The 24442-nt window shown below is 36.3% G+C and overlaps 2 protein-coding genes and 1 non-coding gene across 4 annotated transcripts; 2 read left to right on the top strand and 1 right to left on the bottom strand.

The window, feature by feature from the left end:
- Nucleotides 1-381: 381 nt before the first annotated feature.
- Nucleotides 382-14537, bottom strand: HDAC1 (histone deacetylase 1). Its single transcript, XM_074091438.1, has 11 exons — nucleotides 14339-14537; nucleotides 13848-13960; nucleotides 13620-13737; nucleotides 13429-13529; nucleotides 12828-13071; nucleotides 11751-11927; nucleotides 10648-10750; nucleotides 10124-10358; nucleotides 9908-9997; nucleotides 8788-8938; nucleotides 382-3191 (listed from the first exon to the last, which is right to left on the bottom strand). Exons 1-11 carry the CDS (start codon nucleotides 14385-14387, stop codon nucleotides 3115-3117), a joined length of 1458 nt encoding a protein of 485 aa, XP_073947539.1. The 5' UTR covers nucleotides 14388-14537; the 3' UTR covers nucleotides 382-3114.
- A 2352-nt stretch (nucleotides 14538-16889) lies between these two features.
- Rm62 (ATP-dependent RNA helicase Rm62) lies at nucleotides 16890-21869 on the top strand. Of its 2 annotated transcripts, none has more exons than XR_012451649.1 (6): nucleotides 16890-16975; nucleotides 17148-17232; nucleotides 17999-19027; nucleotides 19226-19464; nucleotides 19809-20291; nucleotides 20439-20596. XR_012451649.1 is itself a non-coding variant. In XM_074091437.1 (6 exons), coding segments are annotated over exons 2-6 (1641 nt in total). In that variant the 5' UTR covers nucleotides 16892-16975; nucleotides 17148-17230; the 3' UTR covers nucleotides 21460-21869. The 2 variants fall into 2 exon arrangements, 1 of the variants encoding a protein (XP_073947538.1); XM_074091437.1 differs by lacking the exon at nucleotides 19809-20291 and adding an exon at nucleotides 21268-21869 and having other exon boundaries at nucleotides 16892-16975; nucleotides 20439-20617.
- Nucleotides 21059-21195, top strand: LOC141430732 (small nucleolar RNA SNORA57). Its single transcript, XR_012451656.1, has one exon. It is a non-coding gene; the product is annotated as a small nucleolar RNA SNORA57 (small nucleolar RNA).
- Nucleotides 21870-24442: the final 2573 nt, after the last annotated feature.

Genomic DNA, 24442 nt, shown 5'->3' with positions numbered 1-24442 from the left:
GGGACAGACCATACACCTACATTTTAATAAAACAATATGGCAGTCTATTCTCTTTTATTCTAATCTTCCACATGAGCTACTGATGAAATGTAACAATCATTCAAGATTATTTTTTCCATTTTCTGTAAAGTATTTCCGTGGCGGCTGTATGACGCAACCAGAGATGAGATAGAACTTTCTCTATAGGTCCTTACTACTCTTTGGATAGAACATTGAAACAGATGGATCAGAAGAACCATTTTTATCTCACTAAAATTTAACCCAAACCCTGACTGGAAGTATATACTTTGAGCCCTAATGAAAGGTTTGTTTTATGACCTCAGTGGGGAGTTGCTGCAAAACTACTAGGGGAAATAATTGGTCAAAAATCATAGTCAAAACTTGTTCTCAATTTCTCATTGCATTTCGCTTTGTAGTTTATTTCAGTAATTTTTTTATGTAAAAAAATAAAAGTTTATTTACATAAGATGCACATAAATAAGCAAATTCAGTCTAAATGCTTCATTTTCGACGTATTATATCCTGCTCCATTGAGGAAAATATTTGAGAATGGCGTAGATATTTACATATTTTAGGTGTCCAGCCACCACAGTAAACGACACTAAATCCTACAAAATCATAATTACTCTCTTACTCACATGAGTGTCAAATGAGCGAGAGGGAAATCTGATTTTAGGTTCTACTTCCGTATCTGAATTGTTATAATAAAAGGAATAATTGGAGACTGATTTTTTAAATCACGTGTATGAACAAATTATTCGAAACTGGTGAATGCTACAAAACTGTAGTTTTCGCTCGCATTAAACATTGAACTGAGCGGTAAATGAAATAAGAGGTACGTCCTACTCCATTTGCATTTTTATAGCAGTTTTTCTGTATTTTGAAATGGTAAGTATTTTTACAAATATTATTTCAGAAATTGGGCCCCTGATTATTGGTTTCAATGTAATGCAAAAGTTTCGGACACCAGAATTGACATAAATAATCCCGTCTTCAGTGGCGCAGGTTATTATTATAAATTATAAATTAACCATACAACTTACACAACTACGACGTTATACACTAAATGTTATTTAAGAATAGATCAAACATTTCCTGATTAGTAAAGTTGGCTTAGAATTACAAGAAACAATTTGATCAGACAATTCAGGTGGTCAAAGTGAAATTTTTCAATTTAATACCGATTAAGTTGATTTTAGATGAGTGTTGTCGTAACATCTTCTGTACACAGAATGCCCTTTTAACGCATTCACTGCCACCGACGCACATATGCGTTTTTGGAATTTTGTCCAGTGCCGCTGTCGTGTGCGTCGGTGGCACCTGTGGAATTCAGGTGGCAGTGAATGCGTTGAAGTTTTTTATGCATTTAAAAAAAGAGCATTTTAGTGATATCAAAGAAAAAAAAAACAATTCACTGACAAATTATGAATGTTTATTTTGCTTACAAACTGAATTCATTTTCATCATAAGCATAATTAACAATACTATGCAACCTGACTGTAGGTGTATACAGAATGTAACATTCATATCGGTCAGTATGGGAAAGTCTGAAACTATAAGAAATACCCACGAAGATCTGTTCTTAGGAACCATGTCATTGAATTTAGTAACCAGAACAACTGCATTTAAAAAAAGTTTTACTCAGTTTAGGAATCGAATCTGGTTGTTTTGAAAAATAAAACATACATTATTTCTATTTGGATATTGGTAGTGTAGGTCATACATAAGCAATAAATTTTACTATGAAACACGGTGTCTAGAATTAATAAAATGCATCGTATTTCATATTCTTTAAAAATGTAAGTTTTATTTCAAAACGTCCGGGTTCGATTCTCGAGCTGAATGCATGCAGTGTTTCTTGTTACTAAAATAGATGACATAGTTCCTAAGAACATATTTTTATGTATTAATAGTTTCAGACTTTCCCATGCTGACCGATATGAATGTTACACCCTGTATATAGAAACAAAACTTAGCCAATCGCGGCAATTCGAGGATGCACAGATGCCTTGTATAACGATAAATATGAACTAGCGTAATCTGTGGAACTAGCAAACCAGTGTCGGTAGTTGCTCAGTGTGCCTCTTTCCTACTATGATTGTTAGAAAGGGACGCACTTAGTGACAGTCTGGTTACAGTCCTCATAGAAATGACCCAGTCAGTCCTAGTGTCGTAACATTTTTGAAATAAAAATATCTCATTTTTACATTAAAGTTATGCGATGTCTGCGCACCCCCAATACTTGTCTCGTGTTTGTTTAACCTCCTAAAGCCCAACGTCCTAAATAGGACAGAACATACGTCAAAGCAAATGTCAACTTTTACTAATTGATTAGTGTCAGATTTAGGGGCTGTTTCACCATCCATTGATTAGCGTTAACCGACGGTTAAATGTGATGCCGTCTCCGTCTATTCGAACAAAACAAATAGAGACGGCATCACACCTAACCGCCAGTTAACACTAATCAATGGATGGTGAAACAGCCCAGTTACTTTCAAATTCTAATAATCGAAATTTGACGTCGGCCTATAGGGGGTTAAAACTAGTGGTCCAAAAACTGTTCTAAATAGAAAAATTGAATAAAAGCCACTTGCTGTCTACATTATTACTCCGTTGGGAGAGAGAACACTTTTATTAAGTATTCTTTGTCCTATTTTTAAAATTGAATTTACAATCACATTACATAACTATGTAAATACAAACGCTAACCTACGGGCGACCTGTCTTGCGCGACTTAAAACAGGAACTGTGAGGCTTATTTTCGAGATCTCTGAGATTTGTTTTTTGTTATGGAAGAATATTTAGTACAAATTTTACTTCATATTACAGTTCTTGAAAATATAGATTTGCCCTAACATTACTGTTGTTTCGGGCTACTGACGGCTTGTTACCTTTTTGTGCAGTAAATTGACTATCAACAGGCACTCAGAGAGAAATGTTTCTCTTATTGAATGACTCCAAAGTATCTGAAAACCTTGATTGGATGTTGGTTTTCTCTCAAAGCGTCAACAAATAGTTCGGTTGAATAGTAATTTACTTCATGATATGTTGTCAGTAGGTAGACGCACACATCGCGGGTGAAACTCCTAACCTAACTCCGCATTAACGAACGCATCAGGGATTATTCGGGACTTCTTTCTTTGGTTCCTCTATGGTGCTTAAATTCTTTAGATCGTCTTTTGAATCTTCAGCTGAAACAAAAATAAATTAATCAATTTACAATATCTCCTCAAATTCATCAAAAACAAAGATATAGGTATCGACATACTTTTGTAAATAAATATACATATATGTGTAGTCATTCACGTTGACACGTGCCGTGGTTCTTATTACAATGTCATTAATGTCTAATTTTGACAAAATCACGCGTCTTCGTGGATGACACTAGATATAATTAAAATTTAAACTATTTGAATTATGTGCACAACAGTAGCTGCATTGATAGTCTGAACAAGTTAATTAATATTATATTGTATCAACCAAATCCTACCAGTTTTCCTAACAGAAGCATGTGACTAAACTAACGTTCTGCGGTTTCTCGAGCAATGACCATTATGTTCCATGGTTTATCATCGCGCGGAGAGTTGTCTTAGAGGCAACACCTATATCAGTTTGCTCCGTACTTGAAAAAATAAAAGTGTTGTTTAAACAAATTGTTTCACAAATACAGTTATATTAACGTGAAGCTTATAAATAGTGCTTCAATTTGGTGCATCATGCTTGTGATTTCGCCAGCGGAATCGTGAGTTATCGATAAAACAAATTTAAAACAATCATAACTGTCGAATTTCGTGAGACTCGCGAAGTGACCGCTTCTACGAATCAGCCAATCAGCGCATGTAAACACAGTGTGAGTGCAAAGATTGCTTCCTATACGGCTTTTTCGCATGCTTTAGTACTGTTACGGTAGCTCAGTTTGAAGTGAATTGTACTGTGGTCTAGCGGACGCATGATCGAATCACAAATTCGTTATAACTTTTTGTATTTTTTTTCCCTTTTGCTTTTTTTTTCTCTTCTGCGTGTGCTTTCGAAGTGCTTCTAAACTATTAATAATGGCGCCGAACCCAATCTGTGGACGTTGTAAAAAAGTAATTCTACTGAAACACTATCTTACATGTGTACTCTGCAAACAAGCTTACGACCTGTCTTGCACAAATATGGAAAAGCGTTTTAATTTACTCGATAAAGATCGCAAAGCTACTTGGACCTGCATAGAGTGCAGACAGAGTAAATTACAGGGGAAAAGAACAAGTACGCCTAAGATACAATTAAAGAAAATTACAAAGGCAAAAACCACTAAGTTAACGTCATCGCAGATAAGTGGCCCTAAGCAGTTGCTTAAAACACCAACTACTGATTGTACGAGTGATAAAAGTAAGGCTGAGTCTCATACAGGAGCAGCTTCAACCGAATGTAAATACCCATCTTCTACTCGAAGCCTTCATGAGTCCGTGGAATATGTCACGGTAAGAAAATACAACGTACCAGTGTGCAACTCGTTTTCATCGCTATCTTGTGATGATAGTTTTGCAAATAAAAGTTGTCCTGACCTAACTTGCACTGATAGCATATTAATCCCGGAAAAACACATGAATAAACTCACTACAAATAAAGAACAAACCAGCTACGCTAGTGTTCATAGTTTGCCCAATTTAGACTCACAATTGCATGGGTTTATTGTCGAGAAACTGAAAGCACAAGTTAGAGAATTAAAAGACCAGCTCATGAGCGCAGATAACGAAATACAAAAACTGCTAGGCAAAAATTATGAGCTACAGGACACTCTAGCTGAGACACGTAAAAAATGTACTATGTACAGAAATCTCGCTCAGGGTTCGGCATCTATTTCTTCCACTCCTGTACTTGCCCAGAAACAACGCGAAAAACAACAGACGGCTAAACCCAATGATGCGCTGCCTGAAGGACATACAGCAAGTTCAACATCGACGCCTAATAATGATGGTGATAAGTCTAAACCTGATGAGCAAAGTCCAGCGATGAATGACCCTCGAAACAATAAAAACCTGTGCTTCACTAGCAAGAATAAGCTTCTTATTCTGAGCAGCAATAACAGAAATAAAATAGTCAAAATTATAAGAGACAATGATGGTTTCAAAAATTTATCTTATTGCCATCACATTATACCTGGTGCAGGCGTGAGGGAGCTATTTAAGGAATTACCAACGCGACTACAAACTATGACGAGGAAGGACTACTGCGTGATCATTTTTAGGGGAAGAGGATTTCCAGGAGCTGACTGATATAAACGCTCTTGTACATCACATAAAAGAAGTTGTAAAAAGTATAAATTTTACTAATATCATTGTATCTTGTCCAACATTTATATGTGGTCGACCGCTATTTAATGAAAGAGTAGAAAGATTTAACTGTCTCTTGTTAAACGATTTGCAGAATCACAATGAATGCTTCTTTGTCTATGACTGTAATGTAAACCTAACATTTGATATGTTCTCAGATGGAAGCGGTAGATTAAATAATCGTGGCATGAAAAACATCATTAAAAACCTACAACATAATATTTCCTGGATTGCAAACTGCTCTGATTGTGTCGTAAATAATACTAGCAAAAATGATTTTTTTCGTGCCCAATAACTCATTGCATAACGATACCCTAATTTTACTGCATCAAAATGTGTGTGGCATTTCGAATAAAATAAATGAAATTGAGATTTATCTTGAGGCACAAAATAAACCAATACAATATTTATGTTTAAGTGAACATTTTCTTAACAAAGACTCGGTTACTTCTCTAAATATACAAAATTATAAAGTAGTTTGTCATAACACACGGCCAACAAAAAAAAGAGGTGGTACTCTCATATTGGCACTGAATGACAGAGACACGGAAGATTTAGTTTGGTGTCAGAATTTGTATTCAGCCGAAGGGTTTGAAATTTGTGGCGCTAGAGACACAGATACAAATGTGCATATCTGTTGCTGCTATAGAAGCCCATATATTAAAAACTTTGAAATGTTTATGGAAAGATTTGAACTGCTGTTGCAGCAGCTTTTCAATAAAAAGGCTATAATCTGTGGTGATTTTAATATCAATTTATTAACAGATAGTAAGCAACGACTTGATTTTCTAAATTTGTTAAAATCTTATAACTTTAGGCACCTTATTGATGATATCACCTTTAGAAGGAACGATTCTAATTCTTGTATCGACAACTACATAACGAATTTACCCCTGGATTCCATCTTGTCCACTGAAATAGATCACAACGGTATAGCTGACGGGCATGCTGCCATTTTCTGTGAACTTATTACTAGCGCTATTAAAAACAATAAAACTGAAAAAATATTTGTGGTCAGGGAAAAAAGATTTGTCAGCAGTAAGGTAAGCCTTCAGTCTTTTAGGTGCAGGTTAAAAGCTATTGACTGGTATAAATTAAGCACACATGAATTTTTGAACGAGATCTTAAATGCTTTTCATCTTAGTTTTAGAACAAAAAGAAGAAAATTTCAATTAAGAAGAAATTCTAAAATTAAATGGATTACAAAGGGCATAAAAGTTGCTAGCAGAATGAAGCGAATCTTGACAAATTTAAATAAAGAAACCTGTGATAAATCTATACTAGAATACCGCCTGAGATATATGAATGTCTTCAGAAGAGTTGTCAGATATGCAAAAAGGACGGCAGTCCAATCAGAGATAAATAATGCCAAGGGATCTTCAAAAGTCATATGGAATATTGTAAACAAACATCGTAAACATAAACGAAATAAACAAGTTGGTAAACTTATCCTGAAGGAAAATAATGAAGTAGTAGGAAATCCTCAGGAGGTGGTCAACTTATTTTCAAAAGGTTTCGATCACAGTAATGACCCAAGCACAGGTGATTTTCATTCTGCCGTATATGCCCTTGAACAATCCACCAATAAGAAATTCAATAACATATCCTGGAAATCAGTTACATCAACGGAAATTACTAAAATAGTCCAATCTATGGATAACAAAAGGTCTTATGGATCTGACGAAATGCCGATTTCGGTGATCAAAGATTGTATAGACTTATTGGCAAACCCTTTGGCATATTTTTTTAATACATGTCTCGATCTTGCAGTATTTCCTGAACAGTTAAAAGTGGCTAGGGTTTTACCTATTTATAAAAAAGGAATAAAGACCGACCTTAAAAACTATCGACCGATTTCGCTGCTCCCGATTCTCTCGAAAATATTTGAGAAACTTATTAAATCACGTCTTTTGGATCACTTTGTTTCAAATGGTATCATCAACTGTCGGCAATTTGGATTTCAAAAAAACTTAGGAACCACCGATGCTATTGACACTCTAGTAGATGATATTATAAGTGAGATTAATAAGGGAAAAAGAGTGGCGAGTCTATTTATTGACCTAAGCTCCGCCTTTGATACCGTTGACCATGTAATACTCATGAAAAAACTTGAATTTTATGGAATCAGGGGAAATGCATACCAACTTTTATTAAACTATCTCCAAAACAGAAAGCAATTTGTGGAAATAACTAACGTTGAAAATAATTATGAAAAAATCGTTAAATCTGAGATTGTTGATGTTAAGCGCGGTGTTCCACAAGGATCCATTCTGGGCCCTCTGCTCTTTCTTGTATTTACCAACGACCTCATAAATTTTATAAGTAATACAGTTGCAAATTGTAAGTTGTCAGTATATGCTGATGATATTAGTGCAACTCTTTGTGCTGATAGTAACGAAGAACTAAATAAAATTGCTAACGATGCAGCCTCTGCTTTTAGTTTCTGGTTTTCAAAAAATAATTTACGAGTCAACACGGATAAGACTAAATTATTATTTTTTAAATATAACTCCAAAAATACCGATAAACTTGAAGTGTTAATGAATGGAGCTATCATTGATGTAGTAGATCATGTAACTTGTCTTGGTGTGCGTATTGACTCGCATCTAAATTGGAAGCAGGAACTGGAGGTTGTTGAGAGCTCTATTGCGTCAGCATGCTATGCCTTACGATGTCTCAGGGAAGTCATGGGAATTCAGCAGCTCAAGACAGTCTATTATGCCTTGATAGAATCTAAATTGAGATATAGCATTAAACTCTGGGGAAATAGCTACCAATATAATATAAATAGAGCACTCGTAATACAAAAAAGAGCTGTTCGGACTATGTTTCGCATTCCTCCATGGGTTTCGTGCAGAAATTATTTTAAAGAACTAGGAATCCTTACGGTGCCTAGTTTGTACGTTTTGGTGCTGCTCACAAAGTTTTTTAAGAGTGAGATCAGAGAGGAACAAACTGAACGTATACTTACACGTACCAAAAATAGGAAATTTAAATTTTGTCCAAGACTGAAAGTCGTAACGCATTCCGCCAGTCATCAAGCTGTCAAACTATTTAACAGGCTGCCCAGTGAGTTAAAAACTATTACAAATGATTATTTGTTCCAAAAGATGTTAAAAATGTTTTTGTTAAGAAATTGTTTTTATAGTGTGGAAGAAATATTTAATGACGTGTCGATATAGGTTAAGCTTTTTGTAATGTTGTCATGTATATGCTATTTTTTATTTATGTTATTTCAAACACAATACTTGTATTGTTTTTTTTGAATAAATATATGAATATATGAATATGAATATGAATATGAATAAGGGGATTGAGTGGGCAGCCGTGTCCCCTCCCCACTGAGCGAGCCGCCTCGCGACGCAAGCGCATGAGGCATGATTTTGTTCGCCACAGGGTCAAAATCAGATTTAAAATGGCTGCCTCGTTCAGGGGTTACCCAGCTAATCAGAAGCCAGATGTCACTCACTTTTGACTTCATCCTTGACCTGTCCGGGCTCCTTGTCGAGTCGCGGGCGCTTGCGCGGCTGCGGCGTGCGGTACGAGCGGTTGTCGCGCCGCCCGCCCTCGCCTTCGTCTTCGGAGTCCGACAGTTCGCCGTCGCCGGTGATACGCTTGTCCTGCGAAGTTTACAAATATTAAGCATTCCCATAATTTAATAAAGGATTTATCATTTTCTTACGAAAAATACAGCCTACGGTACATAAGTTTAGCAGTGGCTTTAAATGCGCGGAACGGGCAGGGCTGGAATGCGCTGATAGGCCTGTTCTACTGCAGAAATTAACTTTCATCATCAGATTTACGTTCCGCGGGCTATACAACAGTGTAGAGTGCTATTTTGCCATATTTATACTTCTTTTTTTCTAGCTTTAGGTTTAGGTTTAAGATTACTTATTTCTCATAAGATTTACAATCACTTACTGAGAAAAAATATTTTTCTTAAGAACTAAATTAAATGCGCAAACGGTCATGCTAACAAAATCAAAGTGGGTAGAAAATAAATACAAACAAGTACAGTGAGTTAGATTGCAAGTATACAATGCATGGCAAGTTACACTCTCATTTTAAATGACATTTAAATGTTAGTTAAAAATGTTATTACAGTTTGAACTATAATTAGACTAGCCTATGATTCTGAACCAATAATTAGATGAGTTATTTAATGGGAATTGAAAAAATAATATTAATTGTATATCTAAATACATACCCGATTTTCTATTACATTAGTTAAACCCCTTTTCAAAAAGCAAAGCAATGGATTTAACAAGGGTATCGAAAACGAAGCCACATTTGTTTACTTTAATTAGAAAGAAGGTAAGCGATCTTGACGTGTCTTTTCATTGAAAAATTTAAAACACTTTTGAAAAATAAGTCACAGCATATATATAACAATTAGCAAAGACCACAGGTAAAGACATATGATCGATCATGTACATGCTTTTGATATCATAAGTAATAGTTACTGTTTTTTTAAAACGTTTTTCAATAAAAAGACTCATCAAGATTGTTTACCCTATTTCTAATGCTAAAAAAACGAAGTATAATAAAAGAAAAAAAAGATAATTAAGATTTAAGCGTGTTACGCTTACCTTATCACTTTGTGGTAGCCTCTCGTCTTTGTCCACTTTGTCTTCATCTTCTGATTCGTCATTGACAGCATCTTCTGGTATTGCCTGAACCTAGGAAAAGTAAATGTTCATGTCAGTCTGACAAGCTACATATGTATATTCTTTGTCTATATTGATTTGAACACAAATTCGTTGCAGGGTTAATACTAATTACTGAATATGAGATTATTTTTTTACCTGCACACCAGGTGCATGTGGTAACATCCTCAGATTTTCAAAGAGTCTATTCTTTATTTTCTCTAAGTATTCTGGCGTGTTTTGATTGGACATGTTGCTAGGCGATATATGTAGTTTGAAGTCTGGTCCAAAGTATTCAAAGTAATCATTGTAGGGGAGCTCATTGGCGATTTCCACTCCGAGGGCAACTGAAGTTTCGTACGTCCAGCAACGGGATACGTTGCGAATGGTGTAGCTGTAACAAGACACAATCGTCAACGTCAATCCTGAGTACTATAACACACATGAGTCACAAGTTACATATCTAGTGAGCTGAATATGGCACAGTATGGTGAGTAGATGAGCATCAGGGCCTGATATTATGCAGTCATGTAATATTTTTACTGGTCTATGAACATGCTAGTGGAAATCACAGTTGGTCAGCGCCAAGATTTGTAAACATTAAATTGGTACCACATGTCGCCGCCTCCAGTGGCTATTAATGTATTGTTTGGTTGGTCTAAAAGTGATATGATTATGCTTACCCTCCTCCACCAACAAGAAGGAACGGAAGACCGAATCGCTTTACTAGCTCGACGCAGCGCCCGTGCCCTCGCACCGTCAAATTGAAGCACCCTAATCTGTCGCCTAAAAAAATGAAACATCATCCATTAGCTGGCCATCATACATTTTCCTAAGACTAAGAAAACAATAAGGGGCTGTTTCACCATCCATTGATTAGTGTTAACTGGCGGTTAGGTGTGATGCCGTCTCTATTTGTTTTGTTCGAATAGACGGAGACGGCATCACATTTAACCGTCGGTTAACGCTAATCAATGGATGGCGAAACAGCCCCTAAATATGCTAATTTAAAGTAAGGTAAAGTCAAGGGAAATAGGGATTTATCCGACTTTATAAATGTGAAAGTTTGTGAGTGAGTATGTTTGTTACTTCTTCACGCTGAAACAGCTGGACGGATTTGGATGAAAAAGTTGCTTTATTACCTGAATTAAAACATAGGATACTTTTTATCCTGATATTCCCACGGGATAGGGATAAAATTCCGAAATAACAACCGCCTAGCTTAGAGTCATGAAATTTGGTATCTAGGTTGCTGGACGTCTGGCTGGAATAACACATAGGCTACTTTTTATCCCGATATTCCCACGGGATACGGATAAAATCTCGAACTAATAACCGCTGGGCTTAGAGTCATGAAATTCGGTATGTAGATAGCTGGACATCTGGAATAACACATAAGCTACTTTTTCTCCCGATATTCTCACGGGATAGAGATAAAATCTCGAAATAACAACCACTGGGTTTAGAGTTACGAAATTTGGCATGGTTGTTATAATTTAATGTCAATGAAGACCACAATGTAATTTTAGGGGATTCCCATGAAAATTTAATAAAATCCCGGAATTTCAATTCAACTGCTATATCTAATGATTTACGCGTGCGAAACCGCAGGTAAACGCTAGTTTTTAAATATAGGTACATAATAGAAAATTATAATTGCAATAACCCTTTCAGAACTGAAGCCGTATTGCCTAACGTTTCTTACCCTTATACATGTCGAAAAACATTACTGTATACGCAAACACTTCCCCATCTTCTTACTGTACCACATTATAATCTCAATTACCTGTTAGAGAATCAGCACCGCATTGAAGCACAACAGCGCTAGGTTGGAAGGTCTCCATGACCTTTGAGATAATAGGAACAAAGATTGATTCATATGACTCGTCATCCATTCCATCACGGAGCGGAATGTTTACGGCATAGTACTTCCCTTTTCCAGCTCCAATGTCACGAAGATCGCCTGAGGGAGAACAAAATGCAATTAATCTTTGTAAAATACATATATACGGTCACTAACGTTATAGACGGAGAGCGGTTTAAGAATATATGATTTTCGGCAAGTTCCGCCGCGGCAGACTATCAAATTCGGACTTAGCATCAGTTTTATGGGAAACCATTGTGCATTTGATCGCGGTATCAAGTAGGTACGAAATTTTGGAGTTCGCTCTCCGTCTATAAATTTGAGAGCCATTTCGTCAAAAAATCCTATGAATTGTCCCGAATTAACGATTGTGACCGTAATAGTCTTAGAAAATTGCATGGGACTCAAAAATTTCACAGCAAAACAAAACAAAAATCTTAGGTAATCTATAACAAGTAGCCTAAAAAATCAAACAAGTAAAATCATGGTTTACTAATTGTTCGTTGCGGCAAATAATGTTTGGCAATCTGTTTCATTTTGTAACTTTTTATTTCCCAACCATTTAAAATATTTCTGAAACTGTAAATATTTCAGGATTTTTATAAAAATAACCTAACCTAATTCTACATGATGGCTTTGAAATAAATCCTGAAATATTTACAGTTTTACAGCTTGCTATAACAGGTTGCAAAAAGGCAGTACCCGGTAAAAATCATAATAAATAACCTATATTGAACTGATATAGCGAAGCTTTCCAATGATTAAAGATATTTTAAATTGGTTTAGTAGTTTTTAAGATTAACAACATGACACAAACACACAAAGTGACCTATTTACTACTTTAGTAATAAAATATAAATAGATATTAGAATGGATTTGGCAGGTTACATACATATATTAGTAGGATGTTTAAATAAGATTGGTTACCGAAATATTTTGAATGGCTATCACTTAAGATTAATCAACATCTGTAAATGTTAAAATAAGGCATTTAATTACCGGTGCCAGGGAAGTACTCCCCATATTTATGGAATGACACAGTCATGACTCTGTCAGTTGTGTAAAATGCTTCTTCAACTCCATCTCCATGATGAACGTCTATGTCAATGTATAAAACTCTCTGGTGGTACTTCAACAGCTCAAGAATTCCCAGTACAATGTCGTTTACATAACAGAAGCCGGAAGCTTCTGATTTTTTAGCGTGGTGAAGCCCACCACCCCAGTTGATGCAGATTTCAGAAGCCTGTGAAATAATTTAGTATTGTTATGCTATTACATTGCTTTATGTCTTATTATTATAACCTCGTAAGTCTTAGTGTACTTCATAAAGTACAAATCAATTGTAAGAATAACTGCCTAATGTATGTAAGTATGTAATACATGAAGTAATTTTTTTTTCAGTCAAATGAGGACTTTTAATTTATTTAAATAATTTCTAAAATGACAAATCTTACAATTCTCAGCTTGGTCTGTAGAACTATGTACCTATGTATGGTAAAAAAGTCAGGACTTATGAGGTTATTACTCAAAAAACTAATTATTTGCAATGATTAAATAATCAAATCAAATCAAATAATAGAAATCTATTATTAGTAAATACCTGCTTATTTAACTTGACAGCAGCAGCAACTGAGCCTCCAGCAGATAATTGACAGAACTCATAAAGACCATCAAAAACTGGACAATCTTCACCAACATTAACTGCAAATGAATAAAATGTCCATAACAATTTGTGAAAATGCCTTGTCACAAATAAATCATTGAAAATTTTAATAAGCAATTGTAACATACATCTTTGCATCTGTTTGTTGTACTCTGACATATTATCTGGCCGAATTGATCGAAGAAATCTGATATAATCATCTGAGTGAAACTTTGTCATTTCATCTGCGGTCGCTTTGTGTGGTCTCTGAAACATAAACCCAATTAGAACTGCTACCTCCTTGATAGGACTACATGTTTGTGTATGCACGTATAGGTGAATTTAAAATGATATTTACAGAAGTGTCATATACTCACATAAATTTCCATTTTTCTGTAAAGGCCATAATTCAACAATAAATTGTGAGTCATACGTATACGATGCGGTTTCATAGGGTGCCCCTGCCCATAGTAGTAATTACCGATGTCACCTATAATAAAAAAATATATATCATTTTCCAAAATTTTATACACCCAAATATCAATTTCAACTTTCTATCACTTTGTTACTCAGTTCATTTCGTAGCTTGACACATTCGTAGCTGTACTGTACAAATGAAGGTGCGAACAAAGTGAACGAACCAATGAGAACGCGGACCACGGTACAGACGCTGTGAAATGTATCGTTACACAATTCATTAAAAGTAGAAAGATGAATACCTAGCACTTACCAAAATGCGATTACTAATAAAAATAGTAGCAAAATATGAGTTTTAAATAGAAAATTCATAAAAAAAATTACTTCTAACCCGTAATTATGTAAAACATTAAGAGAAATATTAAGTCCCTAGTGGCGGGTAATAACTTACTATCATAGTAGTAACACACTCTCTTCTTGCTGTGCGGTTGCATGGCCATTATAGCGGCAGACAGAAACAAGTTAGACTGAATTAATCACAATTAAATGCTTTTCTTTCTACAATAACACAACAAAACTTGAAAACAGCACGCAAGGAAGGACAGGACAGCACCTCTGTCTAGCCCTCTCAACAGTGTTGCCACCTTGCCCAAAGAAAAAGTGGCTAAATAAACGTACGGTAAAAAGTAGCTAGTTTCGCAAAAATACTCTGCCAAAAATCAAAAAATCAAAAAAAAAGACAACATGGAATATAAGTCTTTAATTTTTATATTTCTTTCTCTTACATTATTATTTACGAAAAAATGAATTCAAAATCGATGTCGGTCTGGTTTATTTTTTTACGGGTTTCTTAGTTTTTCCTAATTATTTCTTGAAGGATATTCTCAGGAATTACGTAGGTAGCGCACGGCAGTACGTTTTACATTACAAATTAAATTGATTGAAACAGTGGTAACTTACTTGTTGAAAGTAGCTAGAAAGTGTGGCTAAAAAAATTTTTCCACTATTTTTTTTTTTTGTAGCTATCTTTTTCGTAAATTTGTCTGATCTAGTTAAAATTAGCTAAAGTGGCAACACTGCCTCTCGTCTCGCTACTTGCTGTGCTGCTCGCTCTCAACTCTTCTCACTCACTCACTCATACTCACTCACTTTATTTCATTCGTTTATTTGATCCATTCATTCATTAGAAACTTGGCTTTTGGCTTGGGCACGCACGCACAGTGTAAGAAAAAATGTCCAAGATCGGTCGTACGGTTTTCTTTCCAAAGAGTAGTTATATCAATGGAGCTGGCATGCTGTTCAATATGAAAATAAAAACACCCGGATTATAATTAACCCTTTGTAGCCTTGAAAGTATTCAATTAATCAACATTTAAGATTAAAACGCGCTAGACTAATTTTATAATTTTGGAAAAGATTAAAATTGTACTCACTGCTGACATATATAATTTTAGTCCTGTTTGCCAAAAAAAAATAGATTTAATGCCCATATCGATCTTACGGCAAAATTGCCTCCAATATTTTTTTTTGTGCAAGTTTTTCACATTCTGTAAGGATAAGGCCACTCATTACTTACCCTGTTATTGCTTTGAATTGTTTAAGTATCATATGGTGCACACCAAAAAGTTAAAGTATTTTAATCGAATTTTGATATGAAATAACGTTTATTTTCTTCTTTATTTTATTGATTTAAGTATATTTTATACTTGATCTTCCTTTTTCTCTTCTTTTCATAATGTTATTGCTTAAATTAGGTTATCGAATTTCATCAAATGACCCATTATTCTAACCTTACTTTACTAATTTAGTGAATTAATATTAATACTCACTGTTACCTTTATTCATTGGCGAGTGGGATGGGAACCCTGTGCTCTTAGCGCCAAACCGGTTTCGAGTCAACGGTGCCTGGGTAATTCGCGATTTGCCCACTGCGGGCGTACAAAACCTTTGAGGCAGCCGACGACGCATTCGGCACGCGACCTTGTACAATTATCCATTTTGTGACCGTCGGAGATCGTAGGCGCGTCAATTTAAAAATGCTAGAAAACTAAAGTATTTCTCCGAATTTACTCTTAAGTTATATGTGAGTATTATTTTTTTATTGATTTACAACCCTATCCTAAACCAAAACGTTGGTGCTGAATAATAACGACCTTCGCGCGCAGCACTAGAGTTCAAAGTTGCTTGGTGGTGCGCGGTGAATTTGCTAATAAAAATTACGTAGGCATATAAAATGGCGGCTTTCGTCAACATCAAAAGAGAGAACCTTCTGTACTTGTACTTGCGAGTTTGTTTGACATTCATTTGTTTTCGGTTACGATACAAGGGATCTTCAACACTTATCGTAGAAGAACGAATGTTTGTTCTTGGATGTTTAATATGTATGTTAGTATATAGTTATCTATATATTCGTTGCCTAGTATCCATAGTACAAGTTTTGCTTAGTTTGGGACTAGTTCAATTAGTGTGAAGTGTCCCATGATATTTATTTATTTATTGTTTTTAAGTAGCTTCACATCTTTGGAATTCGTTAGTCATTGGTTTATTTTTTTTAAACATACAGATAGTCAATGAATTTTAAGAATGCATTCACTCATGAATCGTTGAATGACCAACAGGGCTACTACGAAACTCGAAAATCGAAGTTCGTGTCGTACCGTCCGTCTCGCTCTCGTATTAAATAGTATAAGTGTCAGAGGGACGGCACGACACGAACTTCGAGTTTCGTAGTAGCCCTGCAGAGCAATCTGGGTCCGAGACGTGCTTGTGAGTTTACAAAAAAAACGTTTTTTTTTTTATTGGTTTATTTATGTTTGAATTCAGATCATATTGAGTTATTATCATATCATAAATTGTAGATTTTTTTATTAGACGATAACTATTTTATTTTCTTTATCTGTCTGCCAAATTAGACAGTGCGACAGTGCAATTCAGTGACACTATGAGCTTGACTTGGACTGTGCTTGCCACTTTGTCATTCATTTCATTCACTCTCGGGCTATTATAAATTCCTTTGCCCCAGCCCCACTCACTCGGTCTTTAGGTCTTTTGCCTTAGTTTACCCTCTTTCAAAAAAGCAGTGGTTGAGGTAAGACGTGTTTATAGTTTTCCTTTAGTACTAGTAATTCAATTTTGTTTGTAAAGTTCTATTATTTACGAGTTAGTAATTATTTTGGCATTTTTGATTACCCGTGTTAATGAAATTGGTTGGTGTGTTAAATTTTGTTAAGGAAAATGTAACAATATGGCGTCTATTTCAGATTCACTCGGCCCTGCTTAGATCGGACAGGATTATAAATCTGCTTATATTCAGTACATCTTGAATTCTTGAACATCTAAAACAATGTAAGTAAAAACTTTTTATTTATATTTATTGTATCTTTTAGTTATTTCAGGGTTTTTTTCGCGTTACCGTTAGATTTGGCAAATTTTCCAGAATATTTTGTTTCGAAGTTTTAATGAATATTTCAAGGTGAATTTGATTTACAAATCATTTTTTTAATTTAGAAAGGTATTTTCTTGTCCATTACTAAACTACTTTAAATATCGTGTATTATTTTACTTAAAATTAATGGTCGATGGTTTTTTATGACTAATGGGTTTCTGGTGGCCTCCATTTTGTCTAGCACCGTTAATCGTTAATTCCACGCTTGCGTGCTCCTCTTCCATTCCACTCGTTTAAATTTAACACTTCCCTCTGCCCAGTGTACGTATGCAATTTGGATATAAAAACCGTTTACCGTTTAGTCATAATTGCATACGTAATCAATACAAAGAAAATATTAAAGTGGATTGTATTTTTCACTTAGGTCTCTTGGTATATAGTATGGTATGGGGACATGGAACGTGAACTCTTGTGTTAATCATAGTAAAGTTCGGTCCGATTTTGTTCTTACTTATGTAGGTAGATGTCTAAAACGCACGTGTATTTTTTAATTGACACGTGTCAAATTAAAACTGAACTTCCAATTTGTCAGTAGTATTCTATCCTTCATCTTCATCACTTAACTAGGCACTTAATTTTTGCGATGTAGGTTATGTTACAGTGTACAGATATGAATTATTATAAATACAGTTATATCCATTCCTTTACAACTTTATTACATTTTAGGTCCGGAAATTGGAGCAATAGCCGTGGCGGAAGCGGCGGTTCCAGATATGGTTCATCTGGGGGTGGAAGTAAATTTGGCGGCGGAGGAGGTAGCCGCTTCGGTGGTGGCGGTGGTGGAGGTTATGGCGGCGGTGGCGGCAAGAAAGACTTCACTGGAGGCCAAAACATGCGCCGTCCTAACTGGGACACAATGTCGCTGCAACCATTCAACAAGAACTTCTACAACCCACATCCTTCAGTCCTCAGTCGCTCCCCTTATGAAGTAGAGGAACACAGAAGTCAACATGAGATTACAGTTAGTGGAGTTGATGTCCCAAACCCCATCCAACGTTTTGAGGAGGGCAATTTCCCTGACTATGTAATGAAGGGTATTAGTGGCATGGGCTACAAGGAACCCACTCCTATTCAAGCCCAAGGCTGGCCTATTGCTATGTCTGGAAAAAATTTGGTAGGCATTGCCCAAACAGGCTCTGGAAAGACCCTGGCTTACATACTGCCTGCCATTGTGCACATTAACAACCAGGAGCCCCTCAGACACAGGGATGGGCCTATTGCTTTAGTGCTCGCCCCAACTCGAGAACTAGCTCAACAGATTCAACAAGTAGCAACTGATTTTGGAAATACTGCCTATGTCCGTAACACTTGTGTGTTCGGAGGAGCACCTAAGAGGGAGCAAGCCCGTGACTTGGAGCGTGGTGTTGAGATTGTCATTGCCACTCCTGGCAGATTAATTGATTTCCTTGAAAAGGGGACCACCAATCTCCAGCGTTGCACTTACCTGGTCTTGGATGAAGCTGATCGCATGTTAGACATGGGCTTCGAACCTCAGATTAGAAAGATCATTGAACAGATCCGCCCAGACAGGCAGACTCTGATGTGGTCTGCCACATGGCCCAAAGAAGTGAAAAAATTGGCTGAAGATTATCTAGGTGATTATGTGCAGATCAATGTTGGATCTCTGCAGTTGTCTGCCAATCACAACATTTTACAAATTGTTGACATTTGCCAGGAACATGAAAAGGAAAACAAGTTAGTATAAACATGCTTTTATCTATTTAAATTTATTTTGCAGATTTCTAGTGATGAATGTTTTTTTAATATGACCACTAAGTCTGATTATAAAAACAAACTTTCCTCTAAGAAGATCTGAATTCAATACCTTTTATCATAATTATAAGGCAGGTGTTTTTAGCTGTTTTATTAATATAAAACAATATTCTATTTTAGATTAAATGTATTGCTACAAGAAATTGGACAAAGTCAAGATCCTGGTGCAAAGACAATTATTTTTGTTGAAACTAAGAGAAAAGTGGAAAATATTACTAGAAATATTAGACGTTATGGCTGGCCAGCTGTTTGCATGCATGGAGATAAAACACAGCAAGAAAGAGATGAAGTTTTATATCAGTTCAAACAAGGCCGTGCCAATATTTTAGTTGCCACTGATGTTGCTGCCAGAGGACTTGGTAAGGAAACTTTCTTTATAATATGATCTTTATTTAAAGCTTGATTTATAATATAATTAATGCTTAGGAAGTTTTGTAACTGTCAACTTTGATAAATGACAAGCACATTGACTTAAGCTAAAGTCAATGATGTTGTCCATTAGTGTTTGTTTGGTTATTCAAATAAACAAAAAAGAATTTAAACATGCCTGGCTGCAGCACAAATGCTGGACATGTCCTTGCCATCAAGCCACATGACTATTTTAGAACCCCTTTCATGATCTTGAAGTCTTGAAATTTGATGCAAAAGCTATAATATAATGTTATTAACCAGTGAATTCAACCTTTTTGTTTTATATTTTCAGAGGCACTGGCGGAAAGTTATTGTGTTCTTCTGTCTGAATACTGCCTCAAATTAAAAGGCATGTTACTGCACTGGATTTGTAGATAGACACTTCTAGATGCAGTGGTATTGGTATTTCCAAGAATGCAATAACTCGTCATTTGTTATGGTGCCTCATAAGTGCCTTTCACTGTGATTGGACCCCGAGGCCGGAAAGCTTGATGGTATGTCCGTGAATACGGATACACTTGAAAGTTGAGGAAAACCTGGTGATGCACTGCTTATTTAAATTCAAAGATTGAAAAGGTGCATTGTTGAAAAACTTGACCACAGTTGAGATGATCGGCAAGAGGTCAAGGGTTTTCTGTTTCGGCTGGATGGAGTTGGGCTATGTGAACAACTTAGCAAAATCTTTAATTGAACGCCCGATCAAGACTCCTGGGTTCCTAGTGAGAGGCAACTGTTTACTGGATTTTTGTACATGGCTGTTGTGTAACTCATTCATGTAAGTAATACAGCTATGAGTTACCTCCTTAACATGTACAAGGTTTACAGCTTTTGTTGAGTTTTTAATAGATTTTCATGACCAGCATTAATATTGAAATTACTGTCTATGTATTGGTTGCTTTTTTAACCAGTTCTATTTTTATAGATGTTGATGGTATCAAATTCGTTATAAACTTTGATTACCCTAACTCTTCTGAGGATTATATTCACCGGATAGGCAGAACGGGCCGTTCAAAAACGAAAGGCACCTCCTATGCTTTCTTCACACCTTCAAATTCCCGTCAAGCAAAAGATCTTGTATCAGTACTACAAGAAGCCAACCAGGTAATTAATCATATACTTAAATATTATATCCATAGATAGATATAAATCAAAAAGGAAGATTAGGTACATTCTTCATCTTCTGGATCAGATAGCCATAATCATAAAAGAAAATGGTTTCAACAACAAGGAAAGCAATACTTGTACTGTGGATAAAATGAAATAGCAATATTGGCGAAAGGATTTTCGTCAGGGGTGTTGTTGCTAAGCCAAGCATTGGCTATTAATTCTGTTAGCAACACACCCCTATGACGAGAAACTTCGCATGAGTGGAAAGTGGGTGTTTTTTGTTCTGGAGCTTTTAGTAAGCACGAGGGTGTTGTCTAATGGCGATCTTTTTTTTTTTTTAATTGTGTGCCCACGCACTAGAAGTTGGCGACACTTCAACCTTTTTTTATTTATATCTACGCATAATAGTTATGATTTTTTAAACAAAAATTAATTCCTCATACCTTTGGCATGGGTACGTCCCTTATTGACGTGACATGAATGCAAGTATGAGGTACATAGAACGACAGCTACATGCCTTCGGTGTCCACACAATACTAGTCTGGATCCCATCCTCAGATGCTGTGACACATCAATAAATCTATTAGTTTGCATTGCAAGCTAGCATTGTTACCTATATTACAGTTTTTTTTGTTGGTTTGCAGATGATCAGTCCTCAACTCCAGTCGATGGCAGACCGTTGCGGCGGTGGCGGAGGCTGGAACAGAAACCGGTACGGGGGTGGCCGCGGAGGCGGTGGTGGCGGCGGCTCCTTCAAGCGTGGCACCAACTTCGGTCGCAACGGACAGGGAGGTGGCGGCAGTGGCGGCCACAGACGATTTAATGACTCTTATTAATTTAAAAGTAATCTAAGCTTAGTTCTAAGTAGCAAATCCTCATAGGAATTCTGTTTGTGTGAAGTGTAATGTTTATTGCAAGTAGGTTATCTGATTGTCTGGTAACTGTTTGAAAGTTTTTAATTAATTATAGGTCTACATTATGTACCTTGATTATCTGAACCTATCTTTAATGTATTATTATTTTTGCACTGTGATAATTAAAGCTGTGGTTCTGGTGAGGATTCGCTAACAAATTTGGTTCAAGAATTTTTTTAATTTAAATTCTGATTGTCCTTGAAACATTTCATTCGTGAGCTATTCTCTGTATTTATTTATTGACGTGTTCAACAGTAAATTTCATGCGCGTAATTTATAAATTTCATTCCAGTACTGTTCCATGTTAAATGTCAATAAACGTATTGATTAAATTTTTTTTTCACTGTCCAGTTGTCCCTCCGTCTTGGAGGAAAACCCAACAAACTTAAAACCCGGGTGACACTATTTACCGGACGTACAGTCAAGGGCAAAGATATCGACACGGCCAAAGTTACAACAATATGTATACACGACCTTAATGTTAAGTGCATAAACTCGTGTATACATATTTTTGTAACTTTGGCCGTGTCGATATCTTTGCCCTAGACCAGGGTTTCTTAAACTTATGGCTCCACGTACCCCTGTTAAAGTTTCTAGACGACAGCGAACCCCTACCTCCCCTCCCCCCCCCTCCCCAAAGAAAGTAATAAAACTGGCTGTTGGAGAAACGTAAGTTTATTTTTATTTCAATCGTCATGATAATATAATGTATATTATTTATTTTAATAAAAGGTAACAAATATAAGTAACGAAAATACAAACTGAAACAAACAACAACAAATAAGTGTCAAAATTGGAGTTGAAATAAAAAATACAAAGACTCCAAAAACCAATCTTAATCATCTTGCCAGTCTTGCAGCCACCATCACGAAAACCTTGTCGCGAACCCCCTACCGTCGAATAGCGAACCCCTAAGGGTTCGCGTACCCCACTTTGAGAAACCCTGCCCTAGACTACATAACATACCGACATGATCTTTCGTGTAAACATCCATGGAAACTTTTTTTGTCATTTTGACACCAGCAGGGCTACTACGAAACTCTAAACTGCGATCTGACATACTATTTAACACGAGAGCGAGAGGGGCCGCACGACACGAACTTGCCCTGCAGGGCTACTACGAAACTCGGAGTTCGTGTCATGCGGTCCCTCGTGACACTTAGCCCTGCTGCTGCAGTTGGGCTACTACGAAACTCACAAACCGCACGAACTTCGTCGTAGCCCTTCCTCTTTGATAGTTGTTAAAACGTAGTGGTATATGCTCTTTGTTTGGTAGTAGCCCAGATGTGTACACGAAATATCGGGTCTGTATTATCCATGCCGGTAAATAGTGTCACCCGTAAAACCCCTGCAGGGCTACTACGAAACATAAGTTCGTACCGTGCGGTCCCTCTCGCTCTCGTATTAAATAGTGTAAGTGGGTGTGCGTTGCACACGGGCGCAGCGGTGTTAGGGGCGCCGGCCGCGGCACTTTGTACCTAATACATTTTGACCGCGCGCTTCCTAGATGGCGCTAAAGTTATAATTGCACACGGGCGCTACATGGGCTAAAGACGCCGCTGCGTGTGAGAGGCCAATGAGGGCTATCGCGTATGAATTCGCCACTAGAGGCGCTAGTGTAGCGTGAGGTCTCCGAAATGTCAAATCTCATAGTTTTGGGTGAGCTACGCGGGTTATTTATAATTAGAATAATTTGTGAATATTTTGCAATATCTAAAATTAATTATGCAAATATGCGTTCCGAGGCAATGAATGTCTGTGTTTTGAGACAGTTTTGTCTTTCGGAAACCTTTTCCTCCCTTTTTTCGAACAAAACGGGGACTATGCAACACTGTGGCATGCTCGATATTTTTTATGGTACGGTTTAAGGTGTATTAAATATGATTTTAATCAAAACTTTGTCTTTACGCCCGTAATAACAGACTTTGAAAGCCATACTTAAAAACCTCACGCAACAGTGCGCCATCTAGTGAGACAAAAAACGATAGCCCTCATTTCACAATACATCGTGAAAAGATTGTCACCCTAGTCTCAATAATGAAGGTACGAAAGCACCATCATCTTACAGTTTGGTTTGGTGTGGTCATTGAGAAATTAATTAAACTCAAGTTAAAATTAGATCGTGTTAAAAGATCTAAAGCTTATTTCATAAAAAAAAATACTAAATCGTGTAATTATTGCTTATTAGAAATTTATACATTTTTATTCAATATTTGTATAAGAACGCTCACGAAAATGAAATTTACTAATTATTTATTTATTTCCTGGCAGTAGTTAGAGAGGAACACACTGACTCCGTGCTTGCCATCTCATCTCATAAAAATACCGTCAGTAGGGCTACTACGAAACTCGCAGTTCGTGTCGTGCGGTCCCTCTGGAGCCGGGCTTTAAATACCGTTAAAAACTGGTAACGTTACCAACTGTCAAACCGATCTAACGTTAAATGATAATTAACGTTAAACGATTTACCGTTACTTATACAACTTTTTACCGGTAAAAAAAAAATGGTAACGTTATCAACTATTCATTAAATGAACGTAAATTCAAAAGTATCGTTAAATCATTTTAACGGTATTTATATTACTATTTACCGGTAAGCTTGGGTAACGTTAAATGGCAGATTATCCTCATTTATCGAGCGAGTATGCACGTGCTAAATTGGCAACACTCGGTAGCATAGCAAAAATTACCGATAGTGTTACTTCGGTATCGTTATAATAATGTGAATTGGGTAACGTTAACAAGCCCTACAATGTAAAGTAAATTTACCGGTAAAAATAACGGTAATTAGGTAACGTTAAATAATGTTAAGTTATCAATTAACGTTAAATTTTAATACCGGTACTAGGTATTTTTATGATTTTTACCGTTATTTAACGTTACTTATAGTGTGAATTTGGTAACG

Source organism: Choristoneura fumiferana, chromosome 8 (genome assembly GCF_025370935.1).
Source record: "Choristoneura fumiferana chromosome 8, NRCan_CFum_1, whole genome shotgun sequence".
Taxonomy (NCBI): Eukaryota; Metazoa; Arthropoda; class Insecta; order Lepidoptera; family Tortricidae; genus Choristoneura; species Choristoneura fumiferana.
The sequence above is the reverse complement of the archived record's forward strand: the minus strand, read 5'-3'. Positions and strand labels throughout refer to the sequence as shown.

What these genes read in the sequence shown, in the direction of transcription:
- HDAC1 (XM_074091438.1), bottom strand. Translation starts at nt 14,387, where the DNA reads ATGGCCATGCAACCGCACAGCAAGAAGAGAGTGTGTTACTACTATGAT. An exon ending in CTGTCAAGTTAAATAAGCAG is followed by an intron (nt 13,072 to 13,428) that starts GTATTTACTAAT and finishes ATTATTTCACAG; the next exon opens with GCTTCTGAAATCTGCATCAA. An exon ending in CACATGCACCTGGTGTGCAG is followed by an intron (nt 9,998 to 10,123) that starts GTAAAAAAATAA and finishes TACTTTTCCTAG; the next exon opens with GTTCAGGCAATACCAGAAGA.
- Rm62 (XM_074091437.1), top strand. An exon ending in GAACATGAAAAGGAAAACAA is followed by an intron (nt 19,028 to 19,225) that starts GTTAGTATAAAC and finishes ATTCTATTTTAG; the next exon opens with ATTAAATGTATTGCTACAAG. An exon ending in TACTACAAGAAGCCAACCAG is followed by an intron (nt 20,618 to 21,267) that starts GTAATTAATCAT and finishes GTTGGTTTGCAG; the next exon opens with ATGATCAGTCCTCAACTCCA.